This window comes from Perna viridis, chromosome 11 (assembly GCF_037379345.1).
Source record: "Perna viridis isolate PV_CMFRI_1.1 ecotype Kerala chromosome 11, ASM3737934v1, whole genome shotgun sequence".
NCBI lineage: Eukaryota > Metazoa > Mollusca > Bivalvia > Mytilida > Mytilidae > Perna > Perna viridis.
In genome coordinates, this window is record NC_142455.1 from 13149545 (window position 1) to 13169832 (window position 20288).

The 20288-nt window shown below is 31.5% G+C and overlaps 1 protein-coding gene across 4 annotated transcripts in view; it reads left to right on the top strand.

Annotated features, from left to right (window-relative positions):
* Nucleotides 1-19842, top strand: part of LOC148603047 (secretin receptor-like) — a 31331-nt gene extending 11489 nt beyond the window's left edge. For 3 of the 4 annotated variants that reach the window (XM_088552375.1, XM_088552374.1, XM_088552373.1), the window contains exons 3-14: nucleotides 2395-2494; nucleotides 3624-3734; nucleotides 6214-6341; nucleotides 7932-8026; nucleotides 8697-8862; nucleotides 9695-9851; nucleotides 10517-10577; nucleotides 11150-11213; nucleotides 12429-12520; nucleotides 15115-15253; nucleotides 16396-16437; nucleotides 18211-19842. In XM_088552375.1, the coding sequence (XP_088408501.1) occupies nucleotides 2395-2494; nucleotides 3624-3734; nucleotides 6214-6341; nucleotides 7932-8026; nucleotides 8697-8862; nucleotides 9695-9851; nucleotides 10517-10577; nucleotides 11150-11213; nucleotides 12429-12520; nucleotides 15115-15253; nucleotides 16396-16437; nucleotides 18211-18516 (1461 nt within the window). In that variant the 3' untranslated portion in view covers nucleotides 18517-19842. The remainder of the gene's footprint in view (nucleotides 1-2394; nucleotides 2495-3623; nucleotides 3735-6213; nucleotides 6342-7931; nucleotides 8027-8696; nucleotides 8863-9694; nucleotides 9852-10516; nucleotides 10578-11149; nucleotides 11214-12428; nucleotides 12521-15114; nucleotides 15254-16395; nucleotides 16438-18210) is intronic. The other variant, XM_088552376.1, reaches the window with a different exon arrangement.
* Nucleotides 19843-20288: the final 446 nt, after the last annotated feature.

A 20288-nucleotide genomic window follows, 5' to 3' on the forward strand; every position in this document is an offset into this window, starting at 1 on the left:
AATAAACACGTTTTATACCACACCCGTTTCAGGGCCTTGACTTTGCTCCCTCCGGGAAACCCAGGGAAGTGATAATTCAATTTCCCTTAAATTTTAATTTTAAATTTTTGGTCTATTTGAAATAATCTCAATGCGTAGCAGGTTATTTTCTAGTGTGCACCACGTGATTGAAAACAAAATAACTGTAATCATTATCTTATGTGATAGTAGTGTGCCTTTTCTTAGAAACGGACTATATATTTATAAAAAAAAACAAAAAAAAAAAAAAACAACATTTATTTGAGTTACCATGATACGTACAGGAAAAAAATATTATGCTATGGAACCTGTTTAAACCGAAACCATGGTAACTGGAAACCCGTATAAACAGCTCTTGACGTCACTTCAAAAACATATAAACATGTTTATTTTCATTTATTGTTTTATATTCATTATGAAAATCATACAAGTGTATTGTGTGTATACTTGTACAATGTGTCTCAAATTATATATTATACAATTAATATCACTTTAGTAATATTTCAGTTAATCCATTATACATATTACGTGATACTTGTGATTATCGGATGTGTTTACATTTTCGGTTATATATTAAACATCGTTGTCTAGATTTGTTTGACAGGGAATCTTAAGTTGATATGATTTATTAAACTGCAAGTACAAGAACCACAAGATAAAATAATCATAAAAATAATTATAAAAAAATGGAGAATTTACCAAGTCATGTTTGAAATTTTAATAATGTGTGACCGTTATGGCTAATTTTTCATTATTATCTCCCCTTAATACACATGACCAGGTAAAGTGAATTTTACTCTTGTTTGGCAGATATATTTTTCAATACTGTTTAGCGGATTTGATAGTCCTATATAACAATTACTTGTAGGTATTGTTCATTTTAAATGATTGTCTTTTTTAGAAATTTTGAAGAGCCAATTTTACTTCTTTACCAAAACAGGTTTGAAATAAGATTTACATATAGTCTAAATGTGTAATTTACACATTGTCTTGGAATTTGCTTCCAAGTATGTTTCATAGATCATAGGATTTGTATAAATCCTTCTATTTCCTTAATATCTTTTGGAAATCTGATTCATATCAGGGGAAACTCAATGAAAATGTTGGTTTGAAAACTTAATTAATTTGATTTAAACTTTAAATTTTAAAAGTAAAATATAAAGCTTACTTAGCCAATGTAGGTCCGTCATCACTGTGTGTTCTCTTTAGGGTTAATTTTTAGTCCGTCCTCTTTATTTACCTCTCCAGTGCCGTCTATTTAAAAGCCGTATTGTTTTTGAAAAGTGCTATTATGAGACATATACACGTTTTATTCTTAACGTTTGGCATCTTTTTACATACAAAAACATAGTATTGAAAACTCCACAATCCACTTGTTCGATGAAAGTGGTATCTATTTCACTAACATGAAAATTTAACGAATGCCTCTACTTGTTGAACAGGTTATACGAAATAAAATGGGATGAGGTAGTTTACACTCATCAGAGTTTTATAAATAAGCGTCAACTGGCCCAATCCAAGGATTTCTCATAACCTGTTCAAAATTAAAGACATTCCTTATATTTTAATTACTAATGGATTCAAATCCATATACTGTGAATGTACTTTAATTCGTGGATACCAATATTCGTGGATTAGAGAAGAAACGCAAGTTTCGTGGATTCTTGAATTCGTGGTTTTTCTTTTCGATGGGAACCAAATTCATTGGATTGGCCTCCCCACAAAAACCACGAAAATTAGTACCCCACGAACAATAATACTTTCACAGTATTAAAAATTCGTTGGTTAATTTTCAAAATGTTATTTCGTTTGGTATTATCATCACAGTACCGAAGAAAGTAATCGAAGTATCACTCCTTCAAAGAGAAATCTTGTTACAAATTATTACGAATTATTATAAACTAAAATGACATAAATAAGTTAATGATAGTTGACTAAACAATACTAAATAAATAATTAGGCGGAAACATTTTATGTATACGAAGTACTACTAGTATTTGTAAGCGAGCAGTTTCAGAGAATCTTTTTATTGACATGTGTGTTTCTGGTAAATGAAGTTTCATTTCTTCGCCACATTTTCGTGTCATTTTGAAACTTTTATTCAAGTCTTATGTTTCTATATAAGCAGAGGACGCTTATCTTACTGGTGCACTTGGTCTGTGCTCCCAGTTTGTTTTTAGTGGAGTCCGAGTTGCCCATTTGCTTTTGTTGCCCTGTGAGTGTTATTTTGGTTATTTAATTTTTTTGTGTGTGTCTAGCTGTTCTCCATGTCTGATCTTTGTCCCTGGATTACATTCTTTTGATTTCCGCTCTAAACTTGGTTCCCTTTATTACTTTCTCATACTTCTTATTTTTCATCGTTATTTATATTTCTAGAAAGTAGTGTCAATCTCCATAGAGGAACAAGATCTTGCTATAGCTGAAGTAAACAGAACGTGCCAGAAACAAATTGAGGAAGAAGCATCTTCACACAATGGTAATACCATTGCCTATCTAAAACGCTTTTGTTTGCCCTAAATGGAACTAAACAAAACGTGGTCGTATAATGTATGAGGTTGAAATCCCATTTTTTCATACATCAACGAGATAACCAATGACACTTGCATTGCTGGAATTAAATTTAAAGAGAGTTTGAAGTGTCAGTGGTATTCGTCATATAAATCGAGTTGATTATTAAATGTACAAATTGAATAAAAATAATTCTTAAATTAATTTTAAATATATTTTTATTTACTTATATTTTATGTTAAAATCCCCATTTGTACACACATTTAAAGATAAACATGTGCATTATAATTTTGTTACCTCTCTGAAAATGCACTATTAAGATAGTGATTTAGATTAAATATATATATTTAAGTAGTTGTCTTTGTGAGAATCATGCAAATTCTGTTATATGTAATACACCCCACAAAAGGCTTTATGTTTTTATTTTCTTATTAAGTTTCTTTATAGGTCTTTGTGATGACTTGAATAATCATTCATTCCAATATGTCTACTCTTAGAAGAAAATTCACATTGAAAATTCAATAGTTTGTACTGTATTTGAACGTCTTTTGCAGAGTCATCTCCCTTATTTTGAATTCTACAGTACGTTCTATATAATTTATATCTCTTAAGAACAGGGGTTATATTAAAAACCACATGTTAATTTCTGTTGATAACGTTTTAAATAAAATATCAAAAATAACAATATGTAGACTTTCCAACCAATGATCACATTTTGCATGATTTTTAGCTGGAGTACTAATTAAATGCCCAACCGCTAATATCATCTATGCATAAATACATATATGATAAAACGCAATCGCGATTAAAGAAATGGAAAAAAATAATAGAAATGAGAGACTGAAGATACCAATTAAACTTCTTTATACAAAATTTAACTTTTTGTACATAAAATATTATACCAGGTTTGGCAACCAAACAATTTACAATTATTAAATATTCAAAGAAACAATGCAAATCTTTAAACTTAAGCAATATTGCTGATAAGAAAGAAGAAGTACACTTTCTGTGTGGCCGTCTTTTGATACATCAATATATTTACCAGCTGCATTGTTTGTATAACAAAACTTGGACTTGAAATCATCCTTTAATTGTAGAAAGTTACTGCGAAAGAGTGTGGGATACATTGTCATGCTGGCCTCCGACTCCAGCTGGAAGTATGGCAACTTTTCCTTGTCCCAATTACTTCAACAGTTTTGATACTGCAAGTTAGTATTGTGAAAGTATTATTGTTCTTGGGGTATCACTTTTCGTGGATTTTGTGGGTATGGTAAACCACGAAATTTGGTATCCAACGAAAAGGAAATTTCTTATTCGTTTGTATGATAAAGTTGTCAAATCCACGAATTCAAGAATCTACGAACTGACCATTGTCCCCTGAACCACGAAAATTGGCACCCACGAATAAAAATACTTTCACAGTATTGTGCGACTATTTGGTACGATTTACCTCTATTCCACAAATATTATTGAACTAGCAGGTAAGTACTATATAACTATTTGTATAAAGGTATTCCTATTTCACTGAGCATTCTGTTTGGCCATCTTGCAAAACCGTACAGAAGTATTTATTTTCAATGAGTATGTATTGTTTAAAATTGTGTAAAATTGACTTTGAATTATTTGTTAAGAATTTTACACATAAAACAACATGTGCTAAATATACAAACATTAACTTTAAAAAGTCCATCTTTCAAGGCGGAGATTAGGGGCGGGAAAATGTTCTATAGAAATGTAATGGTATTTTAGTGTTTTGACATTAAAGGGAGAAAAGTTCGGTGACCCCAAATTTTCGTTTTGAGATAAGAAAGCATGTCAGATATGCGGTCTTTATACAATTTTTTAAAGAAATTTAATCTACCATTTTTTTTTATAGTTTATAAAATAGCGAGAATTCCATACAGAATCTATAAGAAATAATGTAAAAAAAATCTTCCATTTTATGGTCCAATTATCCAAGTCCAAGTTAAGTTTGGTGACCTTTGATTTTTAAAAATTTTACAGTAACTCGTTGAAGGTCATATTTGAAAACAAATGAGAAAAATCTATAAACCAAAAATATTAGGTATGATCTACATTAAATACAAAAATACCAAACATCTGAATATTGCAAATTTCCAGGCGCGGATCCAAGGACTGGCGTACTGGGCGTACACCCCCCTCCCCCCAAATCGGTAAGAAAACGATTTTTCACCACAAGTTTCGCCCACAATAATATTTTTGCATTGCTTTACACGTCGTCATTTAATTCAATTACCCCCCCCACAAAAAAAAAAAAAAAATCAAACCTGGATCCGCCCCTGCTATACACTTTTTTTTAAGCAGTAACCTCTGATCAACAGCGTTAGAAACAAAAAAAATAGGAAGACCTAAAACTAAATTGTGTACAAGATATATACTCAAATTTTAAGTAGCTGTCTTTGTAAGAATCATGCAAAATCTGAAAAATGTGATGCACCCGAAAAAAGGCTATATATTTTTATTTTTGTAATTAAGTTGTTTTATGAGTCTATATTATAATGTGTAATTATTCATTTAAATCTGCCTGCTCTTAGGAGATAATCAACACTGAAAATCCAGTAGATTCTATTGTATTTGAGTGTCATTTACAGAGTTATTTCCCTTACTTTCGAATTCTACAGTGTATTCTATACAATTTTTATCTGTTATGAGCACGGGTTATATGAAAAACCAAATGTTAATTTCTGTTTATTAAAGCATTTTAAACAAAATATCAAAAATAAAAATATGTAGGCTTTCCAACCATGTATCACATTTTGCATGATTCTTAGCTAGAGTGCTACTTAATGAATGACTGTTATAGTTTTTCGGTCTATAAAAAAATAACCTCATTCACGTGCGCACTCTAAATAACCCGCGTAGCAGGTTTTTTTAAGTGTGCACTACGGGCATTGAGCTTTTTTCAAATAGACCCAAAAAAATATGATAGTCATTCCCTATGATTTAAATAAAGTACATAAATTCAGTGAGTAAATAGTTTTTAATAAGTTTGATGACGTCACAGAAATTAAATCATAATCCAATGATCGAATGTAGAATATGTTATGACACAACAGGTCAATATTATTAAAATATTTTTGAACACATCGATTTTTAACACTGTACAAATAAACCAATCTTATCCGAATCTTGAATAAACAATAGACATCTAAGAGTTTAAATGCAAGACAAGAATGGTCCATGTAAATGTTTTCCGGGGAACACACACACACAAACAAACAAACAAACAAATTATGAATACGTACACACCTCAATTACCTGTTACAGAAAATTCTGTATTCTAAATCGCGCTTTATTTAGGTAAGACTTTTATTGTCTTTTCGCAGAGAGTAAAATAGTAAACTTGATGGGCTATAGTTTATCGAAAAGCCATTTCCTAATGAATTGCCTTCTGTAGTTAACTGGACACTATTGTCAAGAAGATTAAAACTTTCTTCCATTCTACGTACTAGTATATGTATTTGAATCTCCTATCAATTACTACTAAAGGCAGTTCATTTGGGTAATTGTCAATTATTTGTACACTATGTCCAGTAGTTAATGGATTTTTTTTTTAATTTAAAGAAAAAAACAAACATTACAAAACAAAAAAACTCAAATACTGGACTTTAGCTTTACAGAATACATTTACTTCCGAGAACTATATCAGTTTCTCTCTTTTTTTAGAATTTGCACATAAGTTTTGCACGGAAAATGGGACCTGGTTTTATCACCCAGTATTAAATCTGTCTTGGACGGATTACACAGACTGTGCTCCTGCTTCCACGACAACAGTCATCTCTGAACTGTACAAAGTAAGAGAGTATTGCTATTTAATGTAAAACATAATTCATATGCACATTCGTTATTATAGTCATTTTTTCACTATGCACGTTATTAAAACTTATAATAAGTTTATCAGTATCTAAACCAGTCACGCCCTATGAAAAGGACAGCACATATTAAGTATGCTACATTTGTCTCAATGTAATGTGAAACTCATTATGACGTTTCTGTGATGTTTACTGTTTCGAAAGTGGATGATACAGAACACATATTTAAGTTACTTTACAAGTCAACTAATTTTGAACAGATCAAAGAGTTTATACTCCTTTATTTTAAGATTTAGTGCCTGTGATTTTGTGATTTCTATTGGATTAATAAATTCGTTTTGGGGAAAAATGACATATTCTATAAACCCACTATACATATTATTGTTTCATGGACAATATCTTGAAACACTCTACGTTTAGTTAAGTACCAGTCCACATAAAATGCAGACACTACCGATGGTAAAATGATTCATGGTCATCCAAACAAATGATGCTTTTTCAGTCTACATATGCTATATTTTCACATTACAACACCCTTTTCTGCATTCAGATTTGCACTTTTGAGAAAATCACATATTTATCTCCCACTAAAAGCAACCATATGAAACCAAATCAAGAACGATAACTCTTGCAAAGTGCAAATTTCATATACAATCTATACAATTTTTATCTGAAAAGCGCAACAACCAAATGAAAAACTGAGACTGGTTACGTGATCAATTACTGCTTATGAATAAGAAATAAAACTGAATTTGGTGGGTTTTTGACATGTATGATTCACCTTCTGTCAGATTTTCAGAAAGATTGCTACAACATGTACTTAAAATGAAGACTAGCTAGCGTCTTATCAAGCAAAATAAGCAAAATTTAAATTTCAATGTCACTAACCCTTTTACACTATCCTACTCATAGAAGATTTAACATCATATTTAAGTACTATGCATTTTTGGCTACTATGAATGGACAATGGGGCGAGAGAATAATTTTGCAAATTCCGGTTTGCAAGGCAAAACCTCTCATCAGCATTAGAACCACATACATAGATTTGAAAACAGTACACAGAAGTAAAACAATATCGAAATAGGAAGCCAAGTCTGGAAAGTTCTTCAGTGTGCATAAAGAATTGCAGTGCTAATTGAATTACCAAAGTTTAAACTCTTTCCTTAAACTTCAGGATTAATGTCGAAAAGTAAGTGGAGCCAAATTGTGAAAGTGCATATGGTTCGTTGTCATGGTTTTAAGGAGTTAAGTTCTAACATAAAAATTGTAGTAATAGTAAACGAAATATTACAGCAAGTAAAATGATTAATGTAACCTTATAATTTAGTTGGTCTTCTCTTTCTGGACAATTACCTTCAATACATATTGACCAACTGTAATAAGTTGAAAGTATAGCTGACGAAAGGCATTAGCTGACGGTACACTAAAACACCCATGGCCAACGTACAGTAAATTGATACGTTAAACTATGTGCCTTTATTATATTTTTGCATCGCCTGAATCTAGCTGAAATATTGCTGCTCGGAACTTAAACCCCAACAAACAAACAAGCAATTTATTATATTTTTGCAGAAACACATGCCGTACATCAGGGTTATGTACAATATTGGTTATGGAATTTCTCTTGTTTCTTTGGTGATGGCCACTTCAGTTATGTCATCCTTCAGGTATTGTAATAAAACCTGATATTTATAAATACTCGACATTAATAAGATGACAAAATCTGGAACAATCGCGCGGTGATTAAGTTTTTAATGACTTATAATAATTTATATTGCCTATGATTAAGAAAAAAAGGTCACATGGAAATGTAATTAAAAAGTGATTATATTTTTATGGCAAAATGGCCATCTAAAAGCTGCCATTCTAGATGTTAATGTTATGCCAGAAAACTACTTGCTTACAAAATTCAATAAAGATAAAACTATCGGTGACATAATCAAAACTATGGAACGGTGTGACAAACTGGCTTCATGTGCGGCTAGACGATATCAAATTCGAAATATTAAGCCGTAAAAAAAATATTTAAGAAGTCATTTATATCATATAAATGTTTTTATAATAATGACTCACAAACCAAATATTAAACAATGGCGTCATATAAGACAAATAATTGGAAAATGACACAATAAGAAAAACAATTGAAAAATACGTACAAAAAAATGTATGTTTATCAATTTTGTTTACAACGTATATAATGGCGCCCTTCTAAGATGTTAACCCCAAGTGCTCTGGTTATTTTTATTTTACATGATAGATACTACTTTTAACGCATTTCACTATAACCTACTTACTATAGACTGTAGTCAAATAGTATTAAATAAGATTCTCTTTCAGGCGCTTGCGGTGTCCAAGAAATATCATTCACATTAATTTATTCATGTCATTCATACTGAGGGCAGCAATATCCTTTCTTAAAGAAAATATGTTGGTACATGGTCTAGGATTTCCGTCTGATGTTCGACAAGACGGTGATAATGTTGAATTTATACAGGAAGGAACAGTGAGTAAAACTTTTTGTTTATTTTGTATTTACGATTTATTCAATGAGATCTTTCCTCTTCTAAGCGGGTGTACTAATGTTCGGTTTTTTGAACATTAAACTTCATTACGCTATATTTTCTTTATAATAATGCTGAAATTTGCAAACTTTTGTTTGTTTGTATGTTTAATTGAATTTTCTTCTTGTTTCTGCAGTATTTTGGTCTGGTATTTGGAAGAACATATAATGCGTCCGAAATACTAGTTCTAGCAATCTAAGATTTAAATATATTGGACCGTTAACTATAAAAAAACAAAAATATAATGTGACCTCATTAAGGTGATGTTCGGTCAACATCTCCATATGAAACGCTTGTTATATAAAAAGACATAAAACATAGAACTTATCAATTGTTTCATTCAGACACTGCATTTAACAACACTCCATTCTACTTTCTGTTCTGATGACTATTCAGATAGCCAATCAGATTTCATCTTTCATGATTTTAAAAGCATTATTCAAAGGGAAAATACCGAGGATTCTGAAAAGGTCATCTGAACATGAAGTAGAATGAAGTGTTGTTAGGTCTTACATACAGTGACTGAAGAAACAATTGATAGGTTTAATTTTTAATTAAATTGTCTACATGATAGAGTAAAAAAAACAAAAACCGAACAAGCAGACAATACATGAATATAACTTTAATATCCTTAAAAGTAGGTCATCAGTTCAAAAATGTGTTCGATGACGTACACATCACTGGTAAAACTCATCAAAACTTTAAAAACAAATTATATGAGTAAAATTGGTTGATTTCACTTCTCTGTCAACTTTTTTATTTTGGTATGTTTAGCATTGGGGATGTAAATTATTCTTTACATCTTTCCATTACATTCTCGGGACGAATTATGTCTGGATTCTTGTTGAGGGTCTTTACCTCAACCTCCTCATCACAATGACTGTCTTTAATGAAAAGAGGGGAGTGAAATGGTTCCTCATCTTTGGTTGGAGTAAGTTCAATTATTTTGTAAAAATGCACTCTATGCTACAAACTGAAATCAGTTTTACACTTTACATTGAAATACAATTAATAGACAAATTAAAATAACAATAATATAAAAGAAAGAAAAAGTCATAGCATGAATTTATGAATTTGGTATCGAAACTGTTCCTGGTCCATGCTCCCAGTTATTAGTGGAGTCTGAGTTGCTCATTTGCTTTTGTTACTTTGTATGTATGATTTTAGTTACTTTATGTTCTTAGTTGTGTGTGTCTGTTTTTCATGTCTGGTCTTTGTCCCTGGATTACATTCTTTTGATTACCGCTATAACCTTGATTACTCTGTTAAACGCCACAACAAATATTTGTTAACAATCAAGGGCGAAATGACTGGATACTATTTAAAGGTTTTGAGGCAATGACTCAAAAACTAAAATTATAAACGCGAAAAACATTTCGAAGAGAGCAAATCGAACACGAAAACTCAAAACAAATATATGTTAGACGTAATCATGGCGGTGTATGTAACATACAATGAGGATTGGCCCTCATATTCTTGGACGAAGATACCAGTAAATATATCAATGAAACAAATCATTTAAACAATTACTGTTACTATTTATATTCAAAAGTTTCTTGTATATGTAATTATCGCAGTTATGTGACTTTCTTTTAGCATGTCCAGTGCTTTTCGTTGTACCATGGGTCATCGTGAGAATTCTATATGATAATACTCTGTACGTAAATCGTAGAAAAAATATAAGACATATTCAGAAAAAATTAAATAATTGCTGAAATATCATCAAAGAAACGAAAAGTATGCATGAAAACAACAGTGATTGTGAAAGGCAGATACCATAGACAATATGCCCATCGGAGCTGAAATGGGCAATCACAATCTTGAAATATATGACTATGACCCATTTAAAAAAAAAAAAACAAACGATCCTTGCCAAAAATAACAAAGCTACACATCAAATGATAAACATAATGAATTCAATGCTCCTTTGCTTCAACACAAAATGGACCAGGTTATTATTTGCTTACAGAAATATAGAAATAAAAGTATGGCAAGCCAAAATGGACAAAAATAAGAGTATTCTAAAAAAAAACGAAGAACGACTTAACCATGTTTATTTTGCATCACTGTATTACACAACTCCGAATAGTTCTTTATAATGATTACGTTATTTCAAGGCTAATATAATTTAGAATGTCTATCAACAATTTTTGTTTGCTGGCTTAAAATATACATTCGCTCGATTAACAATTGATATTTTCTGTAATTTCAAATGTTATCTAATTATAGATGTTGGAATACTAATTCCGCATACTTTTGGATCATGCGTGGTCCCGTGGTGTTTTCCGTACTAGTAAGTTGAATTGTATTTTTTTATTAAGTGAAACATTGAGCAGACTCTGAACTGTTCAGTGATGATAGCCATATATAGTGAAAGTAAAAATAATCAAGCACATTCTTACCAACACTGATTGGTTCTAACATTTTTACTAATAATTTTCTTAATGTTAGAACAAGGTACGCAAAGTAATTTTTGATATCACTTATTATTTTCTGTTATCGGGTATGTCATGGTTGATTAGAAGTAGTCATTAAATGACGTTTTTTCACGAGTCTTACAAAAGAATCTTGAGGTCATGGGAAAAAATGCATATAAGTGTTGTTTTAACGATTTGTTTTTTTTACATTTTACTGTCCATGACCTAACATTAAAAAACGTGTATGGCCATGAACAGTAAAATGTAAAAACCGTTAAAACAGCATTTAAGTACATTTTTTACCAAATAAATAGATCTAACTCATGACCTAAAGTTCCTTTGGTCTTACGATAACTTTTAATTTATAATTATTTTACAGTTAGTAATATTGATAAGTTCAGTAAATGGAGCTTTTACACAATGTAGAATACCAAATAAAATATATCACACATCAAAACTAAGTAAGTTCATTAGGTGATTGTTAGCTATTTACAAAATGTAATCAGGGGCGACCAACTGTATTCCCTGACGTTTACCAATAAAGCAAGGGTACACTGTTACCCTATCGCCTTTTTAAGTAGCAATCTTGATAAAAATCATACAGTAGGTGATTCATGCATGTCAAATACCCACCGAAGGTAGTTTTATTTCTTGTTTAGAAACCATTACAGATCATATAACTAGTCTTAGTTTTTCATTTTGGGGGTTGCGCTTTTGAGATAAAATTTATATAGAATGTACATGAAATTAGCACTTTACAAGACTTACCGTTCTTGATTTGGTTGATTTTAGTGAGAGGTTAAATGTTGTTTCCTGTTGTCACATATTATTATTATTGTTATTATTGTCACATAACAATATAGCATACATATACCAAAAAAGCATCGTCTGATCCATGGGTTTTTTTCTACACCATGAAGCACCTTACCATAGGCAGTGTCTGAATTTTACATTGACTGGTACTTAATTGTTTTTAGACATTATTCCATTGAGTTATAAGACGTTTAACATATAAATAAAGGCGAGGATGCTTTAACATAGCTGTTTATTTTACGCTTACTTGAATAACAGTATGATAATGTTCTTTGTAGATTAATTTCCTGATATTTCTGAACATAGTAAGAATTTTATTCACAAAGCTGACGGCCTTTAATTCATTTGAATCAAAGAAATTCAGGTATAGGTTAGTATTTTAATGTGATGTATTCATTCTTTATTGATGTAATGATTTTTATTCAGAACTTGGTTTTGTATATATGACTAGTGTAATATAATTTGATTTTGGTAAGTAAATGCTTAATTTCATAATACCTGAAAATCTCACAAAAACCAAATAAAATAAATCCATGTCAATTAGTGATGCTACTGGAAAAGAGAATTGTTTTTGTACACTGGTCTATGCATAACTTTTATTTTGACTTACTTTCTATTTTTGTAACTTTCGTATCCATCGAAAATGTCGTTGTACTGTGTTTTGTATTGTCTTTTTAGAAGTATTTACTACTTGATACTGATTTTCAGATATTTAATACACAAAAATGTAAACACACACTTCCACACAATCCAGATTTAAACAAAACAAATATAAGATTAGATTCCGTGTTGGGAGCTGTTTCCCAATTCGCAAAGTACAAGCTCCTTTTGGTTTTTAATTTGCTGTTTTGGATTTTGTTTTAAATCCCAGGTTCTGTAAAAATCATTCTGATCAAGGGTAAAATACATGCTGAACAAAATGTGGTTAAACTATCCGTCCAAAATGAATAAAAGCCAAATTTGATTATCTATATAAATACGAATTTAGCTACAAATTTCGCTGCATCGCAACATTTAAATAGTAAATATTGATGACATAAAAACAACTTTAAACTTCTATTGTGAAAGAATCTATCTTTTTAGAAAAAGTTTCGATGTCGAATGTACAACGGAGTTGACTCTATTTAAGTTTATTTCAACTGATTTTGTCAATAGGGTATGTAAGTCTCGTCACGTGACTCTGTGATTTCATGAGAATGGGTCATCATCTCCCATTCAAATGCATAGAGATTCGTCACTAACATAGCACTGAGTTCATTGTTAAAAGCAAAATATATTTTTACTGAATAAAAATGTTAAGAAAAGCATAGAAATAGAAGATTTTGCATAGTAATACAGCGTTTTCATTTCCCGGAAGTGAACAATAAAATGCAGACCGGCCTTCGGATTTCAATACGTTCTACATCTAAAATTCCGGAAGGAAAACTGAAACTAGAACAAGACTTACAAACCCTATTCTGTTGAAAAAAATCCGATTTTTTTAGAACAAGGAATAGAAACGTAGAAGGTATAAAAATGTTGAAATTAAGAAAGGAATAGATCTTTTCGTCCTTACTCGTTGTTTTGGTCTTATTGACCTGTCGAATATATACTTCTTGTTATATCCAAACATATCAAAAGTGTTTGTCGTGCATGCACATTGACTATCAAAACAGTTAGGACGAAAAGTCTGTACAATAAATATTTATATAAGTACTTCATAAGGACCTCATTAGGAGTGTATGGCAATTGCTGGATCGATTAGTATTTTTTACATTAAGGTATCATGTTTATCGGAGTTTTTCTGATTCTTGTACATGTACTTCAGTAAATTTTATATTTCAGCTTCAATAAATTGTGGTTCTATGACGTAGATTGTAAGACATGTAGACTAATGTCTCTTTAGTAGAAATATTTTGCTGCTTTAACCCCTACCACAGTTTTAATGTAAAACTCAGGTGTTTGAATACGTTTCGTTTTTTTTTCTTAGCTTCGTTGACTTTGTACCCATATAGTTAATTGGCATATTCTGAGTTTCCTAATATGCACGAAATCTTGCTTCTTGTAAATTTGTTATTCATGTTTATATAGTGAGTAATATAGTTACAATGTAATATCAGAGAAAATAGTCAGTGTTCCCTTGATTGAATGACCTTTACCCGATGAAATGTCTAAGGTAGTTAACTAGACAATACACAAGAAAATCGAAGCTAAGTTTTATAAAAAGTTAAAAGTTAACTACCAAGGGAAGGATGTGCATCAGTAAATGGTCATTCAATCTAGGGAAGACCAACTCTACTCCCTCAAGTTTACAATATTACTCGCTAAAAGCACTAGAAAGAAGTGGTAGAACTATTTTGAAACTGTCCACTGAATAAAGGCGTATTGGTGCACTTTGTTGACGCCAGAGTAAGATACTAATATCATATGCATTTAACACGACGTTTCACTATCGTAACGCTTAAATTAATATCTAAATGTGATGTAGTGTGTGTTTAAATTTTAAAACTCCGATGATAACTGTAAATTTACTACAGAATATTTATTGCGATGTCTATAATTTTGTCTAGAATACGATTAATTTGGATAATGATTGTTGACTAACTTCCTTCGCACACATATTTTGCTTCAAATATTGTTATGAATTATAAGTACAATTTTAATTATTTCTTAACAATCTGTCATTCTCCGTGTTTATGTTTTCATTTACGTTTACCTGTCGTTGTCACACCGACCTGAGATGAATTCGTTAATTGGATTGTAATACTTATAAATTTTGATTGTTGGTGTTAGTCAAAATCACCATAGTAACATTACAGTCAGGATGACACAGTTTTTAGCTTTTATGTTTATACGACATTTTTATGTAAACATCTTCAAATGAAGCAATGCATTAGGTTCAAGTGTGTTGACATGATCAGCTGATGAATAATTAGTTTATAAATAATGTCATTGCTGATGTTTTATTATTTTATTGTTTTACAGGAGGTTGGCGAAGTCCACTTTAGTATTGATACCTTTGTTTGGTATTCATTATATTGTATTTATTGGCCTGCCAGACAATGTTAATGAGAAGGCAGAGCTTGTCAAGCTGTATTTTGAAATGTTCTTCAATTCAATTCAAGTAGGTGTTTTATTAACTGAAAAATATATAAAACTAGTCATTTTCTCTCGTTTCAATTATGATATTTTTCAAAAAACATAGTAATGACTTGTTTAATGCAGGTGCAAATCATTTAAAGTTAAGATATTATGCCTGTGTAAAACATAAAAAAACAAACAATCATTAAAAGTAGTTTTTAACATTCCTACGTTTTTAAATGATAGTTTCTTTACCAAGTCACTTCCGTACACGTTACTTAAATACTGAAGCGACATTAGCTTCCTTTTCCGTTAACCGGTACGTGCATACTTTCTCTAATGCTACTTCCGGTTCGTCTGGTTTGTGATCTGAGACGCAGCATTGGGAACGAACCGATAATGGAACACGCATCTATGGTTCAAGTGGACGAACCATATAGAAAGAGTAATCAAGGGAATCAAGGTAATAGCGGTAATCAAAACAAATGTAATCCAGGGACAAAGACCAGACAGGAAAAACATACTTAAACAACAAAGAACATAAAGTAACTAAAATCATGCATACAAAGTAACAAATGCAAATGAGCAATTCGGACTCCGTTAAAAACTGGGAGCATGGACCAGGTGCACCGGTAGCTTTTCTAGAAAAACCCGACGAGTTGTCAAGTCAAGTCTGGGGTAGACGAAAGAGGAAACGAAAACTATAACAAGTTCAACAAATCAGTTTTTTAAATCAGAAAGCAGGAATTCTCGTTCGAACCTTAATTATAACGATGTTTAATAATGTATTGTAATTCAAGTGGAATAAACCGTATAACGAAAAGCACCCCTAATAATACGTTCTGTTGTATACGTCAAAAACTACCGCTGAAGCAGAGTCGGTTCTTTAATGCAAACAGTTATAAATATTCCCCCATTACTAGTAGAAACAGGAAAATGGATATAAAATATAAACATTATCATTGTACAACCATTTCCCGAGGAGTTAAATGTTCTTAGAACCTGTACGTGTTTCAGTTCTAAATGTTAAAATATTGTTTTCTGTTATTCACAATTTCTGACGATTCGTCTAAAATCGTAACGTTCTTGTATCCATCGCAATTTTGTGTTAAAGAACTACAAATGTTATTTTTTTATTATTTTTTTAGTATGACATATGATAATTCATGTGATTATTTTTTTCAGGGCTTTGTAGTGGCGCTTCTTTTTTGCTTTTTCAATCACGAGGTAGGTCTGGTTGTTAAAAGGTTTATGAAAGGAAGTTCACCTGTAATACCGAGTAAGGGAGTTAGTCTGGTATTTTACAAAATGATCATTTTCTGTTGATACATGTAGCACACATCTTATAATTTTGTTAAATTAAGAAGACCTTCAATAAATCCCAGTTGTAGAACCGTAATTGACATAATTATTTTAAAAATTATTCAACTTCATCCTCTGATGGGTTACACCTGTCTCATATTCCTAATAGACCCTTTTGTTGCAAGTTGATTAGCATGCTCAATATACACTTCCGCGAGATAGAGCATGGGTAGAACAAAATTTTACTCGCGGAAGTGTATATACTGAGCATTCCCACGAATTTGAATGGCGTAGGAGGAATACGAGACAGGTGTAACCCGTACGAGCCATTCATGCTCATTGAGTATCCCACAGTTAGCACAAAAGGTTCTATTGTCCTTTTCCTTGGTGTTAGTTATCTGTTGAACCAGGAGGATTCAAAAAATAAAAACACCTTTATTTCATCTTGTGTTAAGTATTGTATACAATAGTGCAAAAATGTTCAATAATGACGTTACTGCGTCACATTCGGTAACGTCAGAATTCGACGTTTGTCGACACTTTTCGTTTCTTGCTTGCTTCCTTATTGAAACACGGGTACAGTGAAGCAAAATATACAATAATTTCTGATTGGTAGCAGTTGAAACATCTTAAACATTTATTAGAAAAAACGAACAGATCAATTAATTTGATTACTAGTAGTACCGGTAGATTACCGCAGCGTGGAATGCAACTGCATCATATATGCACACTCTGTCTGGAGAGGGAGCATTGCAACTTTCTCCTGCGATAAATTAAAATGTGCATTTTGATATACATGTATGATTTTATGTTACATGTATCAATAGCAGAATTTGGACCTATCACAACTTAGTATTTCGATTGAAAGAGCTTTCTATTCTTCAGAAAATCGGGCTTTTATCAACATCCATAAGATAGCCGCTCATTGATGAAGATTTTCATTTCATTTCCTCATTTGCGTTTTCCAAAATAAAAAAAATGCTTATGACTTTCTTTTCTACATTCAATTCATCTATTAGCATCCTGCTTGTCTATACCTTTTAAAAGTTTATTCTTCCGTTTGTTAATAACACAAAATAATGTTGCATACTTGTAATTGAAGAGACGAGTATAAGTGTCTGGTTCCTGTTATCTATAGCGGAAATTATTTCCGTTTTATTTCCCCATTTCCCGATCGACGGAAAACGTTCCAAACGTTCAAAAAGTGAAAGTTCGACAAATCGCTAGACATTTGTTTTGTTCGAATTTTCTCCGTTGTAAACGTATTAAATCATACAAAAATGAAATATGCGCATTCCAAAGTGTATGTACAATTACAAAGTATCATTATTTCATAGAAGAAATTGCCAATTGATTGTAAAATCGCTTTGGAGCATGAACTTTTCTCAACGAACCCAGAAAATATTGACATCTGACATTTCGCTAGACATTTTCAAAAAGATTTAGAAGTACCATGTGCGTTAAATATTCAGAAATTATATTTTTTCCTGATTCCAACAGTATACAACTTTCACATAATCACAGTTTTGATTGTTTTCAAAAGTCCTTTATAGTTTAGATAGTTGTGTTTTTTCAACACAGTCGCATTAGCGTGCGTAACGTAAATGCATTCTCAGAAGTTATCATTTATTGTTATACATACACAAGTCATGTATAATATTAGCTATATTGCTGAACTTCTTGATATGAATATTACAGGTCAGAGTTGAACTTGCAAAGAAGTGGATAAAATATAAGCTTTCTCATGGACGTGGCCATCGCAGTTCCAGTTCCCATCGCGATACAATCACATCATTTCTATCACGTGGTCGAGGGTCAGTCATATCTAGTTCGTTTTTAGATGGAGACCACAGACGACCATCAACCATAGAAATGAAACATTTACGAAAAAACAGTCTCCACCATGATATGAATGAAAACCATAAAACAAATGGACATATACCTCACCAAGAAGAAAATGAACCAATGCTACTGGATACCAGTAGCAGACGACCGAACGATTGAAAACGGTATAACGACATTATGCAATCAACGTCAGAGAGGGCATTTTATTTAGTTCTTTGGTGAAATGATGTAATACCTGGTCTCCGTCGCCATCGATGAACTTAATTTTACTCTGCATTAGGATTGAGTTATAATATACTACGGACCATAGATTAATGTGCAACATGTGTTAGTGAGAGATGAGCTACTGTGCGATGTTTTAGTCTATTGGTCTGTTACCAAGTATACGGGTTATTGAAATTCAATTGGTAATTACATTGTATGTCCTTAAGGGAAAATTGAACATGCAATGATTTCACACAAAATGTATTTGTTTAATTTGCGCTTTTTAAATTAAAAACGGCTATTATTTTTTAAACAAATTTCAAGATGTTACAAAAGTGATTAATCGTGTAAAAGCATAAAAAAACGATATTGAATTCCATCTTTCTGCATGATTGCATTTTGAATTATTCATTGTACACTCGTTTTATCATAAAAATTAATTGAATGGAAACATAAAGAAGATCTATGTTATTTTTTCATCTATCCGAAATAGTAACAGTCATATTTTCAACATGAGCTTCGGCGAACATGATACAATCGTAATTGGTCTTGGAAAAACGGTTTTTCCCATAACATATTAAGAAAAAATGCAAAATGTTATATGTTGTACAACCGTCTCGTATATTATAATGAAAATAGCCAAAACAAGAATTGTAACTTCAGATTTCTATATGTAAGAATATGTATTAGATTACTACATGTAAAGGTCTTACTGATAAATGTTCAAAATCACTCGACAACTAAGATATTGTTTAGCAGTAGTCAAGAGGTGATATTTATTGAAAACCAGGCGCATATCTGAGGCCAAATTGAAGTGTAGGCAAAATTACGGCAGGGGGTCTAGGGAAGCTCCGCGGAGATAGCGTTTTAGAGCATCATTTATGTCTCTGCTGGATGTATTTTATCTCAAAAAAGAAAAAACAATTGGTAAAATTAAGTGCAGGCAAAAGCTTTTTTGCCTAACGGCAGCTACGCGCCTGAAAACTATTAACTTTTAGACGCTGTGTATATTGTGTTAAAGTTGGATGTTGAGAATAGGAATAAATTAATGCATATAAATAAAACTGATTGATGTTATTATTACCAAACATTACATCTAGATATAGAAAAAAACCCTTGCATTACAAATTAAATTCGATTGGTCAGACTTGATTTTTCTTTAAATTAATCGGTACTAACCAACTTTTTTCTAATTCTTCTTCCGGTTCGTCTGTTTCATTTTCTGAGACAAGCCAATGGGTGCGAACCTACAAAATCTATGGTTCAAGTGGCACGAACTATATGGAAAGCTGGAATTCTCGTTCGAACCTTAATTATAACGATGTTTACATGCATATTGAATTGTGTGTACCCTTTTTTTTTTTTTTTTTTTTGGAAGGGGGGTATCACATATTATAGAATTTGCATGATTCTTACAAAGGCTGATACTTGAATGCACTCAAATGGGGATATGCATCTTTTAAAGTGAAATCGTGGTTAAAAACATCTGTACGAAGAGACATCTACACCTCTTATTTACAAAAAAAAAAACTAAAACAGAGAAAAAACAATAAGAAATTACAAAAACCCTTTTTTGAAATAGCGAAAGCAATGCATATACTCGACGTCACATAGAGCACATTTTCGATTTGATGCTCTATTTTTTTTAACTGTCGGGACCTACTGCTAGAGTTGTCTCCCTTTATTTAATCTGAAAATAGTTCGTATATATGCATGACGTGATAGTT